The sequence below is a fragment of the Engystomops pustulosus genome, chromosome 4 (genome assembly GCF_040894005.1).
Source record: "Engystomops pustulosus chromosome 4, aEngPut4.maternal, whole genome shotgun sequence".
NCBI lineage: Eukaryota > Metazoa > Chordata > Amphibia > Anura > Leptodactylidae > Engystomops > Engystomops pustulosus.
Window position 1 is genome coordinate 174506189 of NC_092414.1, and position 17032 is coordinate 174523220.

Below are 17032 nucleotides of genomic sequence, written 5' to 3' on the forward strand. Positions count from 1 at the left end.
TGGTAGATGGCCTTTAATTTTAAATTTGGAAGTAATTTAAAGGTAAATGTCCTTTAAAAATGTTATTGCGCAAAGTCAAGAGGAGACCAGAGAAGAAGCAGATAATGTGTCCTGGACTAGTTCCCTCCATAAAACTGGAGAGCACACAAGGCCCGAAGTAAGTAAATCAAATGTTACATCTCCTGAACCAAAGAGGACCCTGTATCCCCTTCTCCCTGTATATCAATAGGGGTGCAGCAGTCAGACCCCTCATGTTATCCAATTAAATTAGCCCTTTAAGTGCACCGCTAGCAGTAGACCTTTTAAACGGCCTGCTACCATATTAACTTCTATGGAAACAGCACATTTGTTGCACCCTATATCATGTGGTCTGTAATAGTTTGCCATTTTGGTCTGAACGTGGACTACGGTCTAGTCTTAAAGAGCAGTAAGCAGCAATGCAAATGAATATAGATATTCTACCACTATAGCGGCTATATCTCACTATATACAGTATATGCAGTGGAGGAATTACACAGCGCACTGTCCTCCGCTTCCCATAAGCCCACTTGATAAAATAACATTACACATTGTATTCCGTGGCTTGAGCAGGAGCCTTTACATTACTTGGAACTAAAAAGGAAAAAAGGTATCATTTGTTTTCCCCTTTAAAAGCAGAATAATAGACTGGACAGTATAATATCTCTGTGAGGCACTTACACTACTGGCCTGCTTCGTAATAGGGCAGTATCACAGAGCGATGCAGCCAAAAATATAAGATTTTGGGTACTGTGTACAAGATATCAAAAATTAAGAGCAATGATGTGTGTACATAGATCCATAGGTCCATAGGTTTGTTCTTAAGTTTAAACTATAATTGTAGATCCAGCCAAATTTTTTTTGTGACAATTGTAGTTTCAAATTTTTTTGCTGTAATTGGACCAAGGATTATGAATAGAACTTCATTAAAGACACTTTGGGGCTGATCATTGCTGCCTGCGACTATAGTAAAGCATCCAGAGGGCTTTACCAGAGGTCACAGTGGGCAAAGGGTTCTTATCTAAGGGTTGTCTGTAAGTAGGGGACCCCCTGTATAAAAATTATAATATAAAACGCATTGCTTGGGTTTTATATCGGGTGAGTAGATACCACTAAGGCTTACTGCGCATAAAGCCAGTGACCGGCTCCACGGAATCAATTGATTTTCAAAGGATTTGGTCTGTGTGTCAGATACAGCTTTGCTCTTGGAACGGAGGAGTTTTTTCAATAAAGAATCTCCCATTATACAGATTAAAAAACTTAAAAAGCACGGGGCTGCATCTAACAATCCACACAAAGACACGCACAGATGACAGATCTGGAAATACGTGAGCTGCCCTGTAGCCACCAAGCCAGAAAAAATGTCCTGGCTCTGACAACGGCTGGAAGTACAGGGAACAAACACAGAATTTAGTAAAGATGAAACCGTATCAATTAGTAAATTTTTTTTTTTTTGGGTTTAACCTGAGATTTTTTTTTTTTTTGACGCACTGCATTACGACAAAAAGGTCGCTGCGTGGGGAGATAATAGGATGAAAATTATACACTGTATCATAAGACACTTTTCTCTGCCCCTCCACCCTTCCTTAGACACTTAGTTTAACACCTGTAGGAAAACAGCTTAAAAAACAAAAAACAAAAAAAACATACACACAAAAGGCATTAAACAAACAAACGGGTAATACTACTACGAGTTCATTGGTGGGAGGTGGCAATGTGACGAGTCGGGGCGTTATGTGTTGAAGTGGCGCAAAATAATGCAATCAAAAAATATCTCCCATCCCAGTAAATGGAAGTTTCGAGCAAAGTTTGTAAAAGTGAGAGTGTGTGTGCCCTGTGAAGAGAGAAGCGGCTTGATAGGAACATGGAGATGGAAGAGACCTGAAGGTGCAATTTTTTTTTTTTTTTAAGATTTTTTTGTTGTTTTTTCTATCATAGATTAAATACACAAAAGATAAAGAAAAAATAGCAGCCTTTTTCTGTACAGACATAGATGAATATCTGAACCATAAAAAAGTTATAAAAAGGGACACAAAATGTGTATGTAAATGACGCTATGACCTCACATTGAACTGTAAGGACCTTCTATAAAGTCGTCGCATGAAAGAAAATAACCACCCACTCCCAGTCCGCCCCCCAAAAATTGTAAATACTTATGAGGTGCAAAAAAAAATTAAGTTTAGAGATGTGGAGATGGCCGGGGGTTTACAGCAAAGTCTCACCTTCTAGAACATTTTGAACACATACAGGACCACACAATTCCCATCAAGTCTATTTTCTTGGGTTCACAAACTTCGATCTAACCCGTTTTACACTTTACTGTAAACCCCTGCTTATATTTCCCGGTGACATGTGATATTTTGCCAGTTTTCTCCAGAATGTAATGACATTACATATATGTATATATTTACAGGGTTATTCCACTTCCCACCTCATCACACACACAAAAAAAATAAAAAATGAAAAAAAAACTGCTTAATTTAGATAGCAAGTTCCCCCTTAGACAAAAGTGTGCATGGGTCTGTGATATGAAAAGGGACTTCATACAACCGCAGTAACCATGCTGTAACAAAAAAAACAAAAAGAATAGAAAGAAAAAAAAAAAAAGTCAAAATCTATTTGGCAAAGACTGTCAGAATTAAATAAATTTCTCAGTTACATTATGATGTAACTTTACGAGTCTATCTCAGAATGGACCAAAAAGGTAAAAAGTAGTTTGTTTGCTTTGTTCTGGCCCAAAACATAAAGGGAAAGAAGTGCTTTCATCCTTGTTGTGTGAGAGCATGTACAGGGCTTACTGTGACGCACAGTTAGCGGGGCACTGGCCTGACGTAGCATGTCCTCCACGTACACCAGTGCCAACCCGGTAGGCAGCTGAAGCCCAACCAGAAGAGAAAGTGGATTAGTGTTTGCACGGATACGGAGGGAGCCTCCCACGTGTTCAGTCTTAGATGCACACAAAGGGCTATGCTTCTACAAGTGTTCGTCAGACCTCAAGCCTGGATCAGCAGGCCGAGGACTGCGGGAGAGGTAGCGCCCTTTCATTCTTGCGCCCCCCATTCATGTGTGCGTATGGTTGCCTCTCATCAAAGCTCGCCCTCAAGACAACTACACCTGGGCCGTTCTCAGCCTTGTGTCCCACCAGATGCTCAGATGTCTGCAAGGTACATGATGGATCCAATGGAATGCTCTCCATATTCTCTGCCTCCAGGTCCAGCTCCTCTGTATCCGGGGGCTTGTTTTCCTCACTATAAAAGAAGGACACCTCCCTGAAAGCTGGATCCAGCTCATCCTTGATGCTGCTGATGATTTCCAGGAATGAGGGCCTCATTTTCGGATTGTACTGCCAGCACATGCGCATCAACTCAAACCTGGAAGAAAGGGAATACAATAAAGAACACACAGGTTAGGGATCAGAGGGAACAGCCAATGTGTGCACAATATATACGTTCCTGTAAATTAACCCCTTTATTACCAAAAATGGTATGTTTTAACAACATGCAGAAAATGTTCCCCACTGACTAAGCTTGATTGAAGCGTTACCCTGGATTAAATGTCCTGGGCACTTGTCATCTGAACCTAGCAAGTTATTGCAATGTCCAAGTCCCAGTATCAAAGTTAGCAAAAGCATCAAAGTTGGAACTGAAAAATAAATTAAGCATGGATAAAGCAGGAGCACTTTCTCAGAGGTCCAGGCACTGCGACTTTGGTGATCTTCTTTTATTTGTTAGGCACAGCCTCTTTCCTACTAAAATATTTATTTTTAATTATGCCAATTAGCCAGAAGGGCTCTGGGGGAGTTACAGCTACAGCTTCATAGGCTATTACACTGCATCATCCTTCCCCTCCTGGCACACTAACAACCTGTGCAGTTGCAGCACCGAGGGGCTTCCGTAACGCACCCCCCATTATCATTAGATTAATTTTAAAAGTTGATTTTAGACGGAAGGAGGCCATGGATAATAAATATAAGATTATCACAGTCACGGTGCCTGGATCTATGAGTAGGTGTCCCAAGTTTATAATGGTGGATTTTGATGGTAGATTTCCTTTAAAAGAAATCCTGAACACGTCATGTTAATTTAGGACACTTAACTACAGGCCCTCAAGGATAAGTGTCCCAAATTGCCCTGTTATACTTATGGTCAGATGTGTGAAATCAGACCCATCTCCACAGCCTTGTACTACACCAGTAAAGAGGGAAAGAATACAAGGCGAATGAATTGGGACATTGAACCACTGGTCCAGACGACCTGCGGGTGGGTTTAGTGTCCCATATCATTCTGACAGGTGTCTTTTAAGAAACTAAACTAAAGCCATGTTGAGTTTTTAAATAGAGCATACTGGATTCACAGATTTTGATGCAATATTCTGAACACTGAAGTCAGGGGTCAAAAAAAAAATTTGTAGCACATTTTATGATGCTGAAACCGGCTTTTATAGTATTCCTGCACATGAAAGTCCTGAAGCTACACATTTAGTCTTTCCCCTTCAAGGGTGCCTTTTCCTGTATTAGTTTCTCTCCTGTACCCTTCCGGCCCCTTCACGTGGGGTCCATACTGGGGACTCAAGCTTGAGTAGAGAAGCCAGACGTGTGACGTGCACACACAGCTCTGTCACTTGACGCTCGCTGAGCCATTCCGGACTGACCATGCTTCCAGCTCTTGCCATAAATGGAATGCTTTTTAATCCCCCTCTTCCCCTCCCGTGTGGATTTAATACCTTGTTTACTGAATCTCAAGGAGGAGCAGCGAAGGGAAGGGGAATCATGTGCTTATGAGCAAACCAGAAACCCCCATTTGGAGGATGGATAGCTTTCCAGCTAATATGTTTACAATGAAGCACAACAGGAAAAAAAAAGCTTTACACACGGGAGAGAAGATGAACAGCGACCGCACACATGCTCCATAAATACACCATCACCCATAATAATAGTTATTATACTGCTCTACAGTATTCTTACCAGCAAGGACAGACCATGCCATATCTGCAACCACACAAGAACATGGTCCACCAGGGGACCCACTGCCAGCTTATAAGGAAACTGCACCTCCCTAATTTCTGTTCATAGGGAAATCTTGTGCATTTACCCCTGCACAAATCTGGACATGGCTCCTGGATTTTGGCTGTGGATTTGCAATGCAGTGAACCCATAAGAGAATTAGCCCCTTTATTATTCAGTGCTTACTTTATGAACTGGAAATAAGTGGATGCATAAAATTAAAACGATATCAGTCCAGATTCACAGGCGTAGCATGCAAACAGCACAGACTATGCACCATAATTGTTGTGTGAACATGGCCTACTCATTCAGACTGGTGCACAATGGCATCCATGGTTCTATGGCCCAAAACCAGAGTAGTTCTGCAGAATGCTGCTTCCAAAAAAAAAAAAAAAAAAATAATGAAAAATTCAATACATGGCCTAGGAATTTAGCCGAATCATAGGGAATACGAAAACCACCCACGAATGGATACGTTTCCTTCTCTTCTCAGTGCAGAGCAGGATTGTGACCGGTTGATGTAGTCTATGGCGGCAACGTCAACATATCTGCCTTGCGGCACCTGTCAAAGGGTCATGTACTTAAACAAAGGGTCAAAGTCAACTTAGTAATGACAAAATTATAGCCAATAAATCTTTGAATTATAAAGAAGTCTCCAGATAAAGAAATAAATGACGTCCCCTGCCACAGAATAAAGTGTAGCTTGCTGGTAAGAGAATCCCCAAAAGGCCTCCCCCGTCTCTGGCCCCCTTACAAACGTCCCATGATACTCATCTTTCAATTGCAGAGAACTGAAAAACAAATAAACATGTTTTGCAGGCGGCTCACACAGCGTCTGATAGTGAGCGATGACTGGAGCTCATACAGAAAGAAAGTGCCCTGTCAGGAGAAGGGAGGACGCACAGGGAAACAACAGGCCGATAGCTATTTTATCAGGACATCACTCTATGGATTGGAGCAGAAACCGGGGAACGTACAAGGAAAAAACCTGCCAATATTACACCATAAAACCAAACAACAAGTAAACACGACACATATGTATTATGTGGAGGAAACTGTAGGTGTCACACATTGCCCCGACATCCATATAGAAATGCAATGGCCTACCTAAAAAGTGCACAATAACAAGTTTTATTTGCATAACTTGGGGAAATCCCTTAATCCCGGCCACAGGTGACGGATATTCTGGGAATTTCCATCAGGGAAATTCAGCAGTCTGTTTACTTGAAAACCTCCGTAGCGTTTTGCACCGCACATTTTAGTTACATTACATGAATATGAAGGGGGGGGGGGGGGATTTATCAGAAGTGTCTGAGGAAAACAATTCTAGTTACCCATTGCAACCAATCAGAGCTCAGCTTTAATTTTATTAACAGCTGTGGAAAAATGAAAGCTGAGCTCTGATTGGTTGATATGGGCAACTAGAACAGTTCTGCTCTCAGACACTTCTGATAAATCTCCCCCAAAGTCTGCAGAGAGCAGATTGCAGCATGTTAGCCAAGTTTTGACATTTTTCATCCCCCCCCCCCCACCCCCAAGTCTTTTAGCTAGCCGTAAATATAGAAAGTAGTATAGACAGGCAAATAAAAGACACAACGCCAAAGCCATCTTATGTTACACAAGTTATATAAAGAGAGGGGGACATACAGCATATCCGGGCAGTTATCAGGCTTCTCCAGGAGACCTCCTTCCATGACGAATCGGAGAACCTGTTCATTGGACATGCCGTGGTATGGCTGCTCAGCCAGTGTAGCGATCTCCCATAACACTACACCAAATGACCTACAGAGATGAGAGAGGAACAATGCAGAAAGGTTACAAAACTTTCATCTTCTTCCCAAGTTACCAGAAATGCACCTACTTCTACTTACCAGACATCAGAGTGAGTGGTGAAGACCCCATCCTTCAGAGATTCTGGGGACATCCAGCGCACCGGGAGGAGACCCTTTCCTCCCTTTCGATAATAATCTGTCTCGTAAATGTCTCGGGTCATTCCGAAGTCTAATGAGAAAACGAGAAGAATATTGGAAGGAATGAATACATCCAATGCTTCTTACGTGTTGAAATAAAGAGATCACATTTTAGTCCCAGACCAGAGAATATTTCAAGGGATAACTCACTCCGACACATGTCCATTTTGTCATTACCCAAACAATGGAGGATGACAAGAAGTGCAGTACATGGGGGGGAAACTGGTTGAACATGGGAATATAAAATATCTAAATAATATATACTATACAAATTTACCTCCGATTTTGACAGTAAACTCTTCAGACACCATGCAGTTTCTGGCCGCAAGGTCTCTGTGAACAAATTTATTAGCATTGAGATATGCCATCCCATCTGCAATCTCCCCTGCCATCTGGATCATCTTCTTCAAGGAAGGAGGCGGCTGCCCGGGGTTACTCTGTAATGGAATAGAAGGGATGGTCAGGTGTACACGTCTATGCATGTGGTGTGATAATAAAAGTGTCCATCTAATATAACTCCTATGCACCCAGTTATATAATCTTACAGATCACTAGATATCCCAGCCCTTCCAGGCATGTACATTACTTTACACCTGATGGTGATAAAGTATGACGCATTAGAGATGGAGGAGAGCACATAAATCCACATGAATATTTTTCAAGGTAAAAGTCACGGCACATAATGTTCTCTCCTGTCTGACTGTAGCATGGATCACTGTGGTAACACAGTATGCTGGAAGCTAAGCTCAACAGATCTGCTTAATATATCGCAACTTCTCCTCAGTCTTAAAGTCCCATCGTCACCTTATTCCTCAAACAGATGTATCTGAATATACGTGCATACATGTACATGAAACACTTTACATATCAGAAAAGGAGAACAGAACTATTAATAGATATATATTGGTAAATTTCCTAATATTCTGCCCCCCCACACTTTACAAAAACAAGAGGTAAAGTGGCCAACCCCTTTAAAGGACACCAAACATACAATCCCTAGTTACAAATGGACCCCTTTGTCCCCCGTGACCTCTGGGCAAGCTCTCTGGATACTAGTAATTTACTGATCTTTAACATCAGGCTGTACAATTCTGAAAATCAAATGGTCATAACGGAAATAATTGTTTTTATAATTTTCATAGTTCGGATGTTTTGGGAGGCTGTAACACCTAACAAGTTTCTGCTTTTGCTTATTTTTATATGTGTTCTAAGGAAAGAGGGGATAATAATTGTAAGAATAATAAAAAAAAAAAGTTTTAAACCCCCCCCCCCCCTTTTTTTTAATCTAACTATGATTTCAGTCCTCCTAGGGTACTTAAACCTTAGGGGGTCTGATGACTTATACACTATACTGCAATACTAATACATTGCAGTATGTTGTACATATACGACAGACTATATTACAGGATGCCAAATGACAGCTACAGGAGACTTCTAGCCTTCCTGGCCATCGCTCTGAGTGTTAGGCCATTGAAAGAAATCTACCACACCAGGGTCAAGTATTGTAAACCAAGCACACTTACATGCTTGTGTGTACCTCCTCTGGAAGGATACGCTCTTCTTTTAATTCCTTATGCCCTGGATTTTACAAAAAAAAATTCTGTAAAAATTCTGCAAATAAGTCTGAGGGGCTCCATGTTAACAGCTATGGTGCCCGGAGCCCCTGACTTGCATAATTTTTAAAGATTTTTTTTTTGTAAAAAAAAAACCCCAAAAAACCCCAAAAACAAACAAACAAGAGCATAAGAAGCTAAAAGAAGAGTGATTCTAGCAGAGGTGGCACACAGCTGCATGTAAGTGTGCTTGGTTTACAATCTTTGATCCTGGCGGTAGATTTCCTTTTAAGATGGCAGTGCCCATATGCAGCACTGTTAAGTGGTGGAGTTGGGTTCGACCGCAGAACCTTACAGCTTAATTACTGTGATCGGTGCCAGAAGAAATGCTGAACAAAAGGATATGATAAGACCACCTTGATCCATATAACCTCCTACATATGTAATACAAAAGAGTAACAAAGTGCAGCTCTTCTACAAGACCCAGCTCGTGAAGGAGATATCCTATCATCTCAGTGGGTGGCTTTGGCCATTAGTCAACAGTAAAAATCAAACACTGCATAGTTGTCCTATTGTCCTTGAAGAAAGCCCATGCCCCTCCTCCATTAGTATCAATAAGAGGAGAAGAAAGAAAAAAAAAAAGCACGTTTTTGCAAAAATCCCTTCTATGCATACGGTAATAACCACACAAGTGTGACGAAACATAAAGACCTGAGTGCAGGTAGTAAAAGAATCATTAACATGCCCTTGTTCACACAGCGCTGCCCTATAGCAGCCTGCTCGCTCTCTAAACGTATAGTATAGGAATCTCGAGCCCTGGTGAAGGCAGGGTCACAATCTTATTACACTTCTAGGAATTTGTTAGGTGCTCTTTCGGACACTGGAATGCAGATATGGAGCCTTAGTTTAGTTAATGTGGCCCTGTAACCTTCTCCTAATGGTACCTGGCACCTGGGTGATTTATTGTCTGGGAATGGGTGACAAAGGAATGAGGAGAATGAGCTGGGGGATTAGCCAAGACTGGAGGGGTAATGTATACTTACAGGTTGCAGGAAGCAACAAGGAGACCTGAGGGGGCCCAAATGCTTATATTTAGCAAGTCTATGGCTTGGGGTGAAGCAATAGGGGCCAAATATACAGTCTGACAGAAAAAGAAAATGCACCAAGAAAGTCATTGGAAATTAAAGAGGTTATAGTACCTCCCTAGGGGCACCATTAAGTCTGAGAACAAGATGAGCTATGGTTAGTTGTGGATGTATACAGACTCCATTGGGCTTGTAGAGGGGTAGACACTGTTGTGATCCCATAAATGCTTCATTGTTGATAAATCCGGCAACTTGCCAGGCCAAGTAAACGTGGCAATCAGGTGCATTTCTTGTTCACGAATGATAAACCAGGGACACTTACTCATAGATCCAGGCCCTGTGACATCTTCTTACATTCTACACTTATCCCTGAGGATGTCACCGAATAGGTGAGGATACGCGTGGGGTCTGCCTACCCCCCTGTCTCTCTGCCCGGGCAGATAGGAAAGCTAGCATCCCGTTATTGGAACTTGTGATATGCGCATTTTTAATGGACTCTTGTGAGTATGATGAACCTAAATAAATGTTAACTTTGTTGGAACGTACCACACCATCTGCCTGTATATTTTCTTCCAGTTACAATATAATTAAAGGAGGATGATGAGAGTGCGATGGTGCTAGTCTGAATGGTGATATACTTTCAGCAGGAGAAACTGAGGATTGGTGCCTTTCATCGGTGGTTAAAGATGGAATAACTACAGGTAGTCCCTGGGTTACGTACAAGATAGGGTCTGGAGGTTTGTTCTTAAGTTGAATTTGTATGTAAGTCGAAACTGTATACTTTATAATTGTAGATCCAGACAAAAAAGTTTTTGGGCCCAGTGACAATTGGAGTTTAAACATTTTTTGCTCCAATGGGACCAAGGATTATCAATAAAGCTTCATTACAGACACCTTACAGCTGATTATTGCAGAATGGGACTATAGCAAAGCATTCAGAAAGCTTCCCCAGAAGTCAGAGGGGTCTGTCTGTAACTATGGGTTGTCTGTAAGTCGGGTGTCCTTAAGTAGGGGACCGCCTGTAATAAGAAGAATAGCATTGGGAGCTCCGGTCATAGTGAAATTATTTTCTCTATTTTTGTGGTCTTTTTCAAAGACTGTGTGGACCGGTCTTATACAGTGAGTAGCTCCTTAAGGGGCAAACTGTGCACCACGAACAGCTGTGTTTCTGTGCTACCTCTGATAACTGTTATAGCCAATTATTGTAGCCTTAGGCTAAAGTACAGTAAATTTCCAACATCCAGATGTCCGTTTGTAACTAGGGGTCGTCTTTAAGTGGGGTGTTCTTAAGTAGGGGACCGCCTGTACTAAGAACTCGGTCACATTACTAACTACACATACCCATGTAGGGTATTCGCTCATATTGTAGAAAACATCCACCAGTCAAAAAAAAAAACAAAAGTTAATTCAAGGAAAAGAAGAAAAAAAAAGATTATTATTACAGATAATGAATTGGACGGTTATATTCTCCGTATTCGCCGTTTGTAAATGGTGTTAATGAAATAATTTGATTCCCTCCTGCACAATCTCGGCCATTCACCAACAGAGATGAAAACAAAGGCTACTTACACTGCCTTTACCTGCTAAACATTTAAGACCAATACCACATTTCACTTATTCTCTATTGGAGAGGCAGGGTCCATCCACAGACACCCCGTATACAGGATTCCCACCACTTGGCTCTGATAAGATCTTTTCGGTCACAGCGGATACCCATGGAACTATGTTTAGTGCTCAAATCAATATAAAGGAAATAATGTTATTGCTGTCGGGCAGTCAATTTATATTCCTCAATAACAGAGATGGGGAAGAAGAGGCTAAATTACTCCTGAGTTTATTTTGCTTCTCAAAATTCCACAGAAGCCCCCGCTCCGCATTGTATTGTATCACTGGTCTACATCCACCTGCATCTCTGTATGTCTGAAAATAGCTGTGTTCCAGATGTAACATGCCTACGACCCCGGCACAAGCTTTCAATACATTAGGAAAGATTCCACAGGAAGCGTAGAATATACTGGACACGAAAATGGGTTTGACCTGGCAGTATCCAGACCTGGAGCACAACGCCATGTTTAGGCCTTGGCGCATAATAAAAGTACAGAGCTCTAATGGGACACATATGCATGTCCCCTGCACCTTGTATGTCTCTTAATATATTGTGATGTATATGCCAGAACACCACATGCAGGATATAGAGGATATAGAGATCCTGCTATTGCACAATAGCTTAGAGAGATAAACAGAAAGCAGACAGCTCCATTCTCTAAGTAGTGGTCAGACCAAGTTACTGCAAACCGCATGTGATCCAATTTAAAAATTTGAGTTCAGTTGTAGTGACCTGGTTTAGCCACCGCACTGATAATGGAGCTGTCTGCTTCCTGTTCTAGTCTATGCTCATCAATTTCTGAGAATTGCTCATCTGTGGGGGCCCTGGGTGTTGGACCCCCACTAATAGAATATTAATATGGTATCCTTTCCCTGCTTTAAAATAGGACAGTAACATACTCTCCTTTATCATGGAAGATATGTGGAGCTTACAAACAAAACAGATGTCCTTGTATGCAGCAGTAAAAAACTATATGAATAACATCAGTGTACGGCTACATGCACACGATGTATGCCCGCCGTACCGTAGTACGATGGGCATACAGCGGCGCTGTGGAGAGGAGCAGGGAATGAGCGCAGCTCACCCCCGTCCCTCTCCATAGGAATATACAGCGCACGGCACCGTATCACCTATGTCCTATCTTTCTATGGGCTACGGAGCGGTACAGTGCCGCACCGTACCGCTACCATATGGTGCGGTTAGCCCATAGAAGTGTATGGGGGACATATATCAGCCGTATAAAGGTCCCCCAAACAAGTGTGTGAATGTAGCCTACGACTGTTAGAACAGTTTCTACTTACTTCTGTGTCTGGCCGTAAAGATCTCAAATGGCTTTTAAGATCCCCTCGGGTCATTAGTTCCATGATGACGAGGGTTGGTTGACCTTGAGAAACAACACCTAACAAACGCACCTAAAACATAAAAACGTGTACAGTAAGGTATGACTACTTGGTTAGGGCAAATAGGTCAAATATCTTTAGATGTCACCAGACTTACCACATGGTGACAATTGAATTCCTTCATCACCGAAGCCTCGTTTAAGAACTCAATCCTTTCCCTCATGCTGGCCGCCTCATTCACAGTCTTTATCGCCACCCTGGTTTCTGATTCATCCTTTACCACTCCTTTAGCAATCCCTTCATACACCATTCCGAACGATCCCTGTCCCAACTCGCGGTTCATTGTGATTTTCTCACGTGGCACCTCCCACTCATCGGGCACATACACTGCAATGAAGGAATCGGGTGTCAATTGATGACGTGTTATCATACATATTTGATTCAATTAGAATTATTATCCACATGAATAATCCAGAAGACCTTTACATTTACACGAGGCAACACACACAAACCACACACCAATAATGAAATACATTTCTACACTGCTATGGAGTATTGAGCATTCCTTCATGTCGGATCCCAAGGATGTTGTTTTAGAAGATTCTGCATGAACCTTAAAGGGAACCGGTCACCACATTTGCACATTTACAGCCAGTGACCGGTCCCTATAGAGCACTATTAACTAACTGACCTCCTTCTTTTAGCTAAATATTGATTCGCTTACATCCACATAAATCACCTTTTATCTTATATTACCTGGCATCAGAGGGGGGCGTTTCCTGCTCAGCTGGCCCCTCCCATCTCCCATGACAGTTCATGTCATGGGACCAGAATGACATTATCTCCAGTCCTTTATCCTCTTAACAATACATGCATGTATCTGACCACATAAAGTCACAGCAGCCTCCATACACTTCTACTGCTCTCCACTTTCATGTAATCACATACATGGTGTACAGTTTGCTATTCTTAGAAGGCTAAAGGACCTCCGATGAGGTCACCGGTCACATGTCATGAATGTAACACAAGGCATTGTGTAAAATATTGACACAATATTTCTCAACTGTACATAGAGCTTTATATGTCTGTAGTTGAATAATACAGAAGGTCCCAAAGTACAAGGAGGCAGGGCAGTGATTTAAAGAGACCCAGAGCTGTCAGTCACAATAATGGGGCGTGGTTCACTGCCAGCCTAAAAGAGAGAGAAGAGTCACAAACACCAGACATGAGTCACAAAAGCTAATCAGAAAAACATCTGTAATTAAGGTACAGAGACTCACTGGCAGCTAATTTTAGGTGATGGTGAGGACTTGTAACCCTTTATCAGAAGGCATTGTTAGTCAGGGTGGACAAAATCTGGTGACAGGTCCTCTTTAAGGGGAATCTGCCATCAAAACCAGGCATTTTCAATCAGGGGCACAGACCAAGATACAGTGACTGTAAAAATATTCTTATATTTGTTATCCATGACCGCCTTTCTTCTAAAAATAAACTTTTAAAATGATGCTAATGAGCCAGAGAGGCTCTAGAGGGTGTTACCAGAGCCCCTCTGTGCTGTAGCGTCAAAGGTTGTTACACTGTCTCTTTACCCCCCTTTCTCCCTCAAGAACTCCTCCCTCCATATACCCAATGTAACCTTACACAAAGTGGAAGTGTGAATTTCTCCTGCACAGTATAAAATCATGTGAAGAGCCTGTCTTGATCATTAGTAACATTGTAACATTTTAAAATGTTGATTTCAGAAGGAAGGGAGCCATGGGTAACAAATAGAAGAAAATTACCACAGTCGCGGTGCCTGGATCTACAAGTTAATGCCCCTCGGTTATCATGATGGATTATGACGGTAAGATTTCCAGGAGTCACAAGAGAAGTCATGGAAACCTCCTAGCTTTACAGATATCCCTTAGGCCAAGAAAAATTAACCCAAGTCAAGGGCAGAATAAAGGAGTTAGGTTTAAGGTCTGACTGACATGACTCATTCTGATGAATTTTGCAAAACATAGAAGATGATCAATGTGATCTGGCCACTAGAAATTAGGAAGCCAGACAATACATTAAATGACAGGTTCCCTTTCATAATGGCACAATAGTTACCACTTCTGATTTCTTCAACATGTCCGGCCCTCCGGGTCGCTAATTATGCAAGCACCCGCACCTCCCCCTCCTATGAGGTGTAGATTTGTGAATAATTAGCAGCCCAGAGCACCGGACATCTCGTCACTGCGCTCCGGGCTGTTAATTATAGCTTTCTTTTCTAGGTGATCCCAGAGTGTCAAGACTAGTGGAGGACAGCATCGGGATTGACGTGAAGAGGAGCGAAGGCGAGTATTTCTAGGTTTTTAAGAGTTGTTGATTTCCTTTAACTTCTTCACTAAAGTCGTCCTCAAATGTATCAGAGATGGAGAGATTAGATAGTAAACAAGGTGACACAATTTTCTGGTGCTGTGCGAGCAAAAACATGAAATATTTATGTGACAGGTCTACTTTAAGAATGTGAGCTGATGTAAAATTTGCTGCGTTTCACAATACAAGATGGTCTGGAGTCAAAGGAAGTTGTGGCAATAATAAATTAGTTTTCTGGGAAGAGGCGGAAGGATAGAAAGTGCCAATTCTGACCCTTCCAAACCCAGAAGATTTAAGGGGATATGACAGAGGGAGGAGAGAAAATTCTTCAACAGATTAAAGCTCCCTGAGGCTCTGCGAAACCAAAACCCAGGTGGAAAGTAATTATGGGATAAGGAGAAGAAAAACATCTTTAGAATAGATTTTGTGGATAATTAATATACACATGAAGTTTTCTGCAGATGGTGCATCTGGTACCTCTGGTAAGAGACACAGTGACAATACTACAGGAGAAAGCAGTGTGTGTGTTCTGGAGTACAAAGTAACAAGACATTGTCAGTGAGTAGGACCTGTTTGTATGTAATACAAGACATTATGGGAACACAAGGAGTTGGGGTTAGGTACATCATAAGGGGAGGGCACGTAAATTTAATGGCAGTTTCACCATCTCCCCCCCCCCCCTGCTCCCTCAGCACTCCCTCTGCCTGATTTAACATAACACCGTGGGAGGGGGAAGAACTCGTGCACAGTGTAACAGCTTGTAAAGCTACAGCATGGAGAGGCTCTGGTAACGCCCAGGATCCACAGTTGGATTTCATAAGCCAGATAAGCCAGTCCCTTCTGAAAACACTTGGCCGGGTTTGTATGTAAACTGCAGGAATAGCCAACTAACAAGGTTTAGCTTCAGTGAGAAACCAAAATGACTGCTAAAACCAGTCCAGAAGTCAGCAGAGGCAGCATTCAGCACAACTGTTATACTTGCTGTAATTTCCCCAAGTGTGGATGGGTAGGTGGGTAGGTAGGTAGTACAAAAAGCGGAAACGTGGCCCTTGAGGGGTGTGCAGTATTGCTAGTAACACTACACTATAGGCAAAGCGTTACAGTCTCTGGTCACTGTTTACATTATGGGGTTAAACACTGATGCAATTATCCCGTCAGTGACCCCCATAACTAATTCATTAAAATTTCAAAGGGTGGCGAGAGGTTACTTTTTTTCCCCCCATAGAACTAAAAAGCATCTGGGCCCTATATGTGTTGGTCCTTGGGTTGTGTAGTGGATGATCCCCACCTAAAAGGTCTATTGGGATGAATATAAATAAGATGCTTGAGCCGGCGAGGTGGTTTTAATTTGACAGAATCCTTAGGGGTGTGTTGTAGAAGCACGATCTTCCACACACAGTAATGTGATGAATCGCATACGTACACAACAATTCAAGAGTACTTTAGGTGAAAAAAAAAATTAAATAAAAAGCATGAGGTCATGAACTATGACATTCTGTAGGAACTTCTCCCTGTCTACAACAGAAAATATTTTTGGGTTGGTTAATCTCCAAGGTGAAGAGAGGAGGGTGTTTCGCGCTAGGACATGCAGTTAATAAAACAAAACTTTGGAATTTCCTCTCCGGCATTAAAGGAAAACAAAGGAGCTGAGGCAATGCATATCTATATGTGCCAAGCTGCACACTGTACACAACGTACTATCCAACATGCAGAATATGCCATTACTGATCCATGGGTAATACCACTTACTTTCTGCTGCACTGAAGTATTCAGGGTTCACTGAGGCGTATAATACTCCATTTCCCAGTCGCTCACTATTCCTACAAAAAGATGAGACGGGTTACTAGTTCAAGAAACAAAGTTATCATCTCAAAGCAAAAGAAAGCTTGCAGTAAGCTTATAATTTCAGACTTCTGCGTCTCCATGGCAACAGACTGCAAACAAATTTGGTGTAGTCTGATTCTTCAATATTATCCCTATGCTTATCTATCCACTTTGAGTTAATCTGTAGATGTAGGTTAGCACATATTGAGGGCCAATCGATAAAATGTATGGGACCGCAGAACTGCAGGAGTGATGATCTATCATAAATTTAAAGGAAATCTACCATCAAAA

General features: G+C 41.9%; 1 protein-coding gene across 1 annotated transcript in view; it reads right to left on the reverse strand.

Moving 5' to 3' along the window:
- Positions 1-17032, reverse strand: part of IGF1R (insulin like growth factor 1 receptor) — a 110796-nt gene continuing 93764 nt past the window's right edge. The window contains exons 15-21 of the mRNA XM_072148582.1: positions 16667-16737; positions 12732-12961; positions 12536-12646; positions 7268-7427; positions 6892-7021; positions 6668-6802; positions 1-3389 (exon numbers count right to left, since the gene is read on the reverse strand). Coding sequence (XP_072004683.1) covers positions 3023-3389; positions 6668-6802; positions 6892-7021; positions 7268-7427; positions 12536-12646; positions 12732-12961; positions 16667-16737 — 1204 coding nt within the window. The 3' untranslated portion in view covers positions 1-3022. The remainder of the gene's footprint in view (positions 3390-6667; positions 6803-6891; positions 7022-7267; positions 7428-12535; positions 12647-12731; positions 12962-16666; positions 16738-17032) is intronic.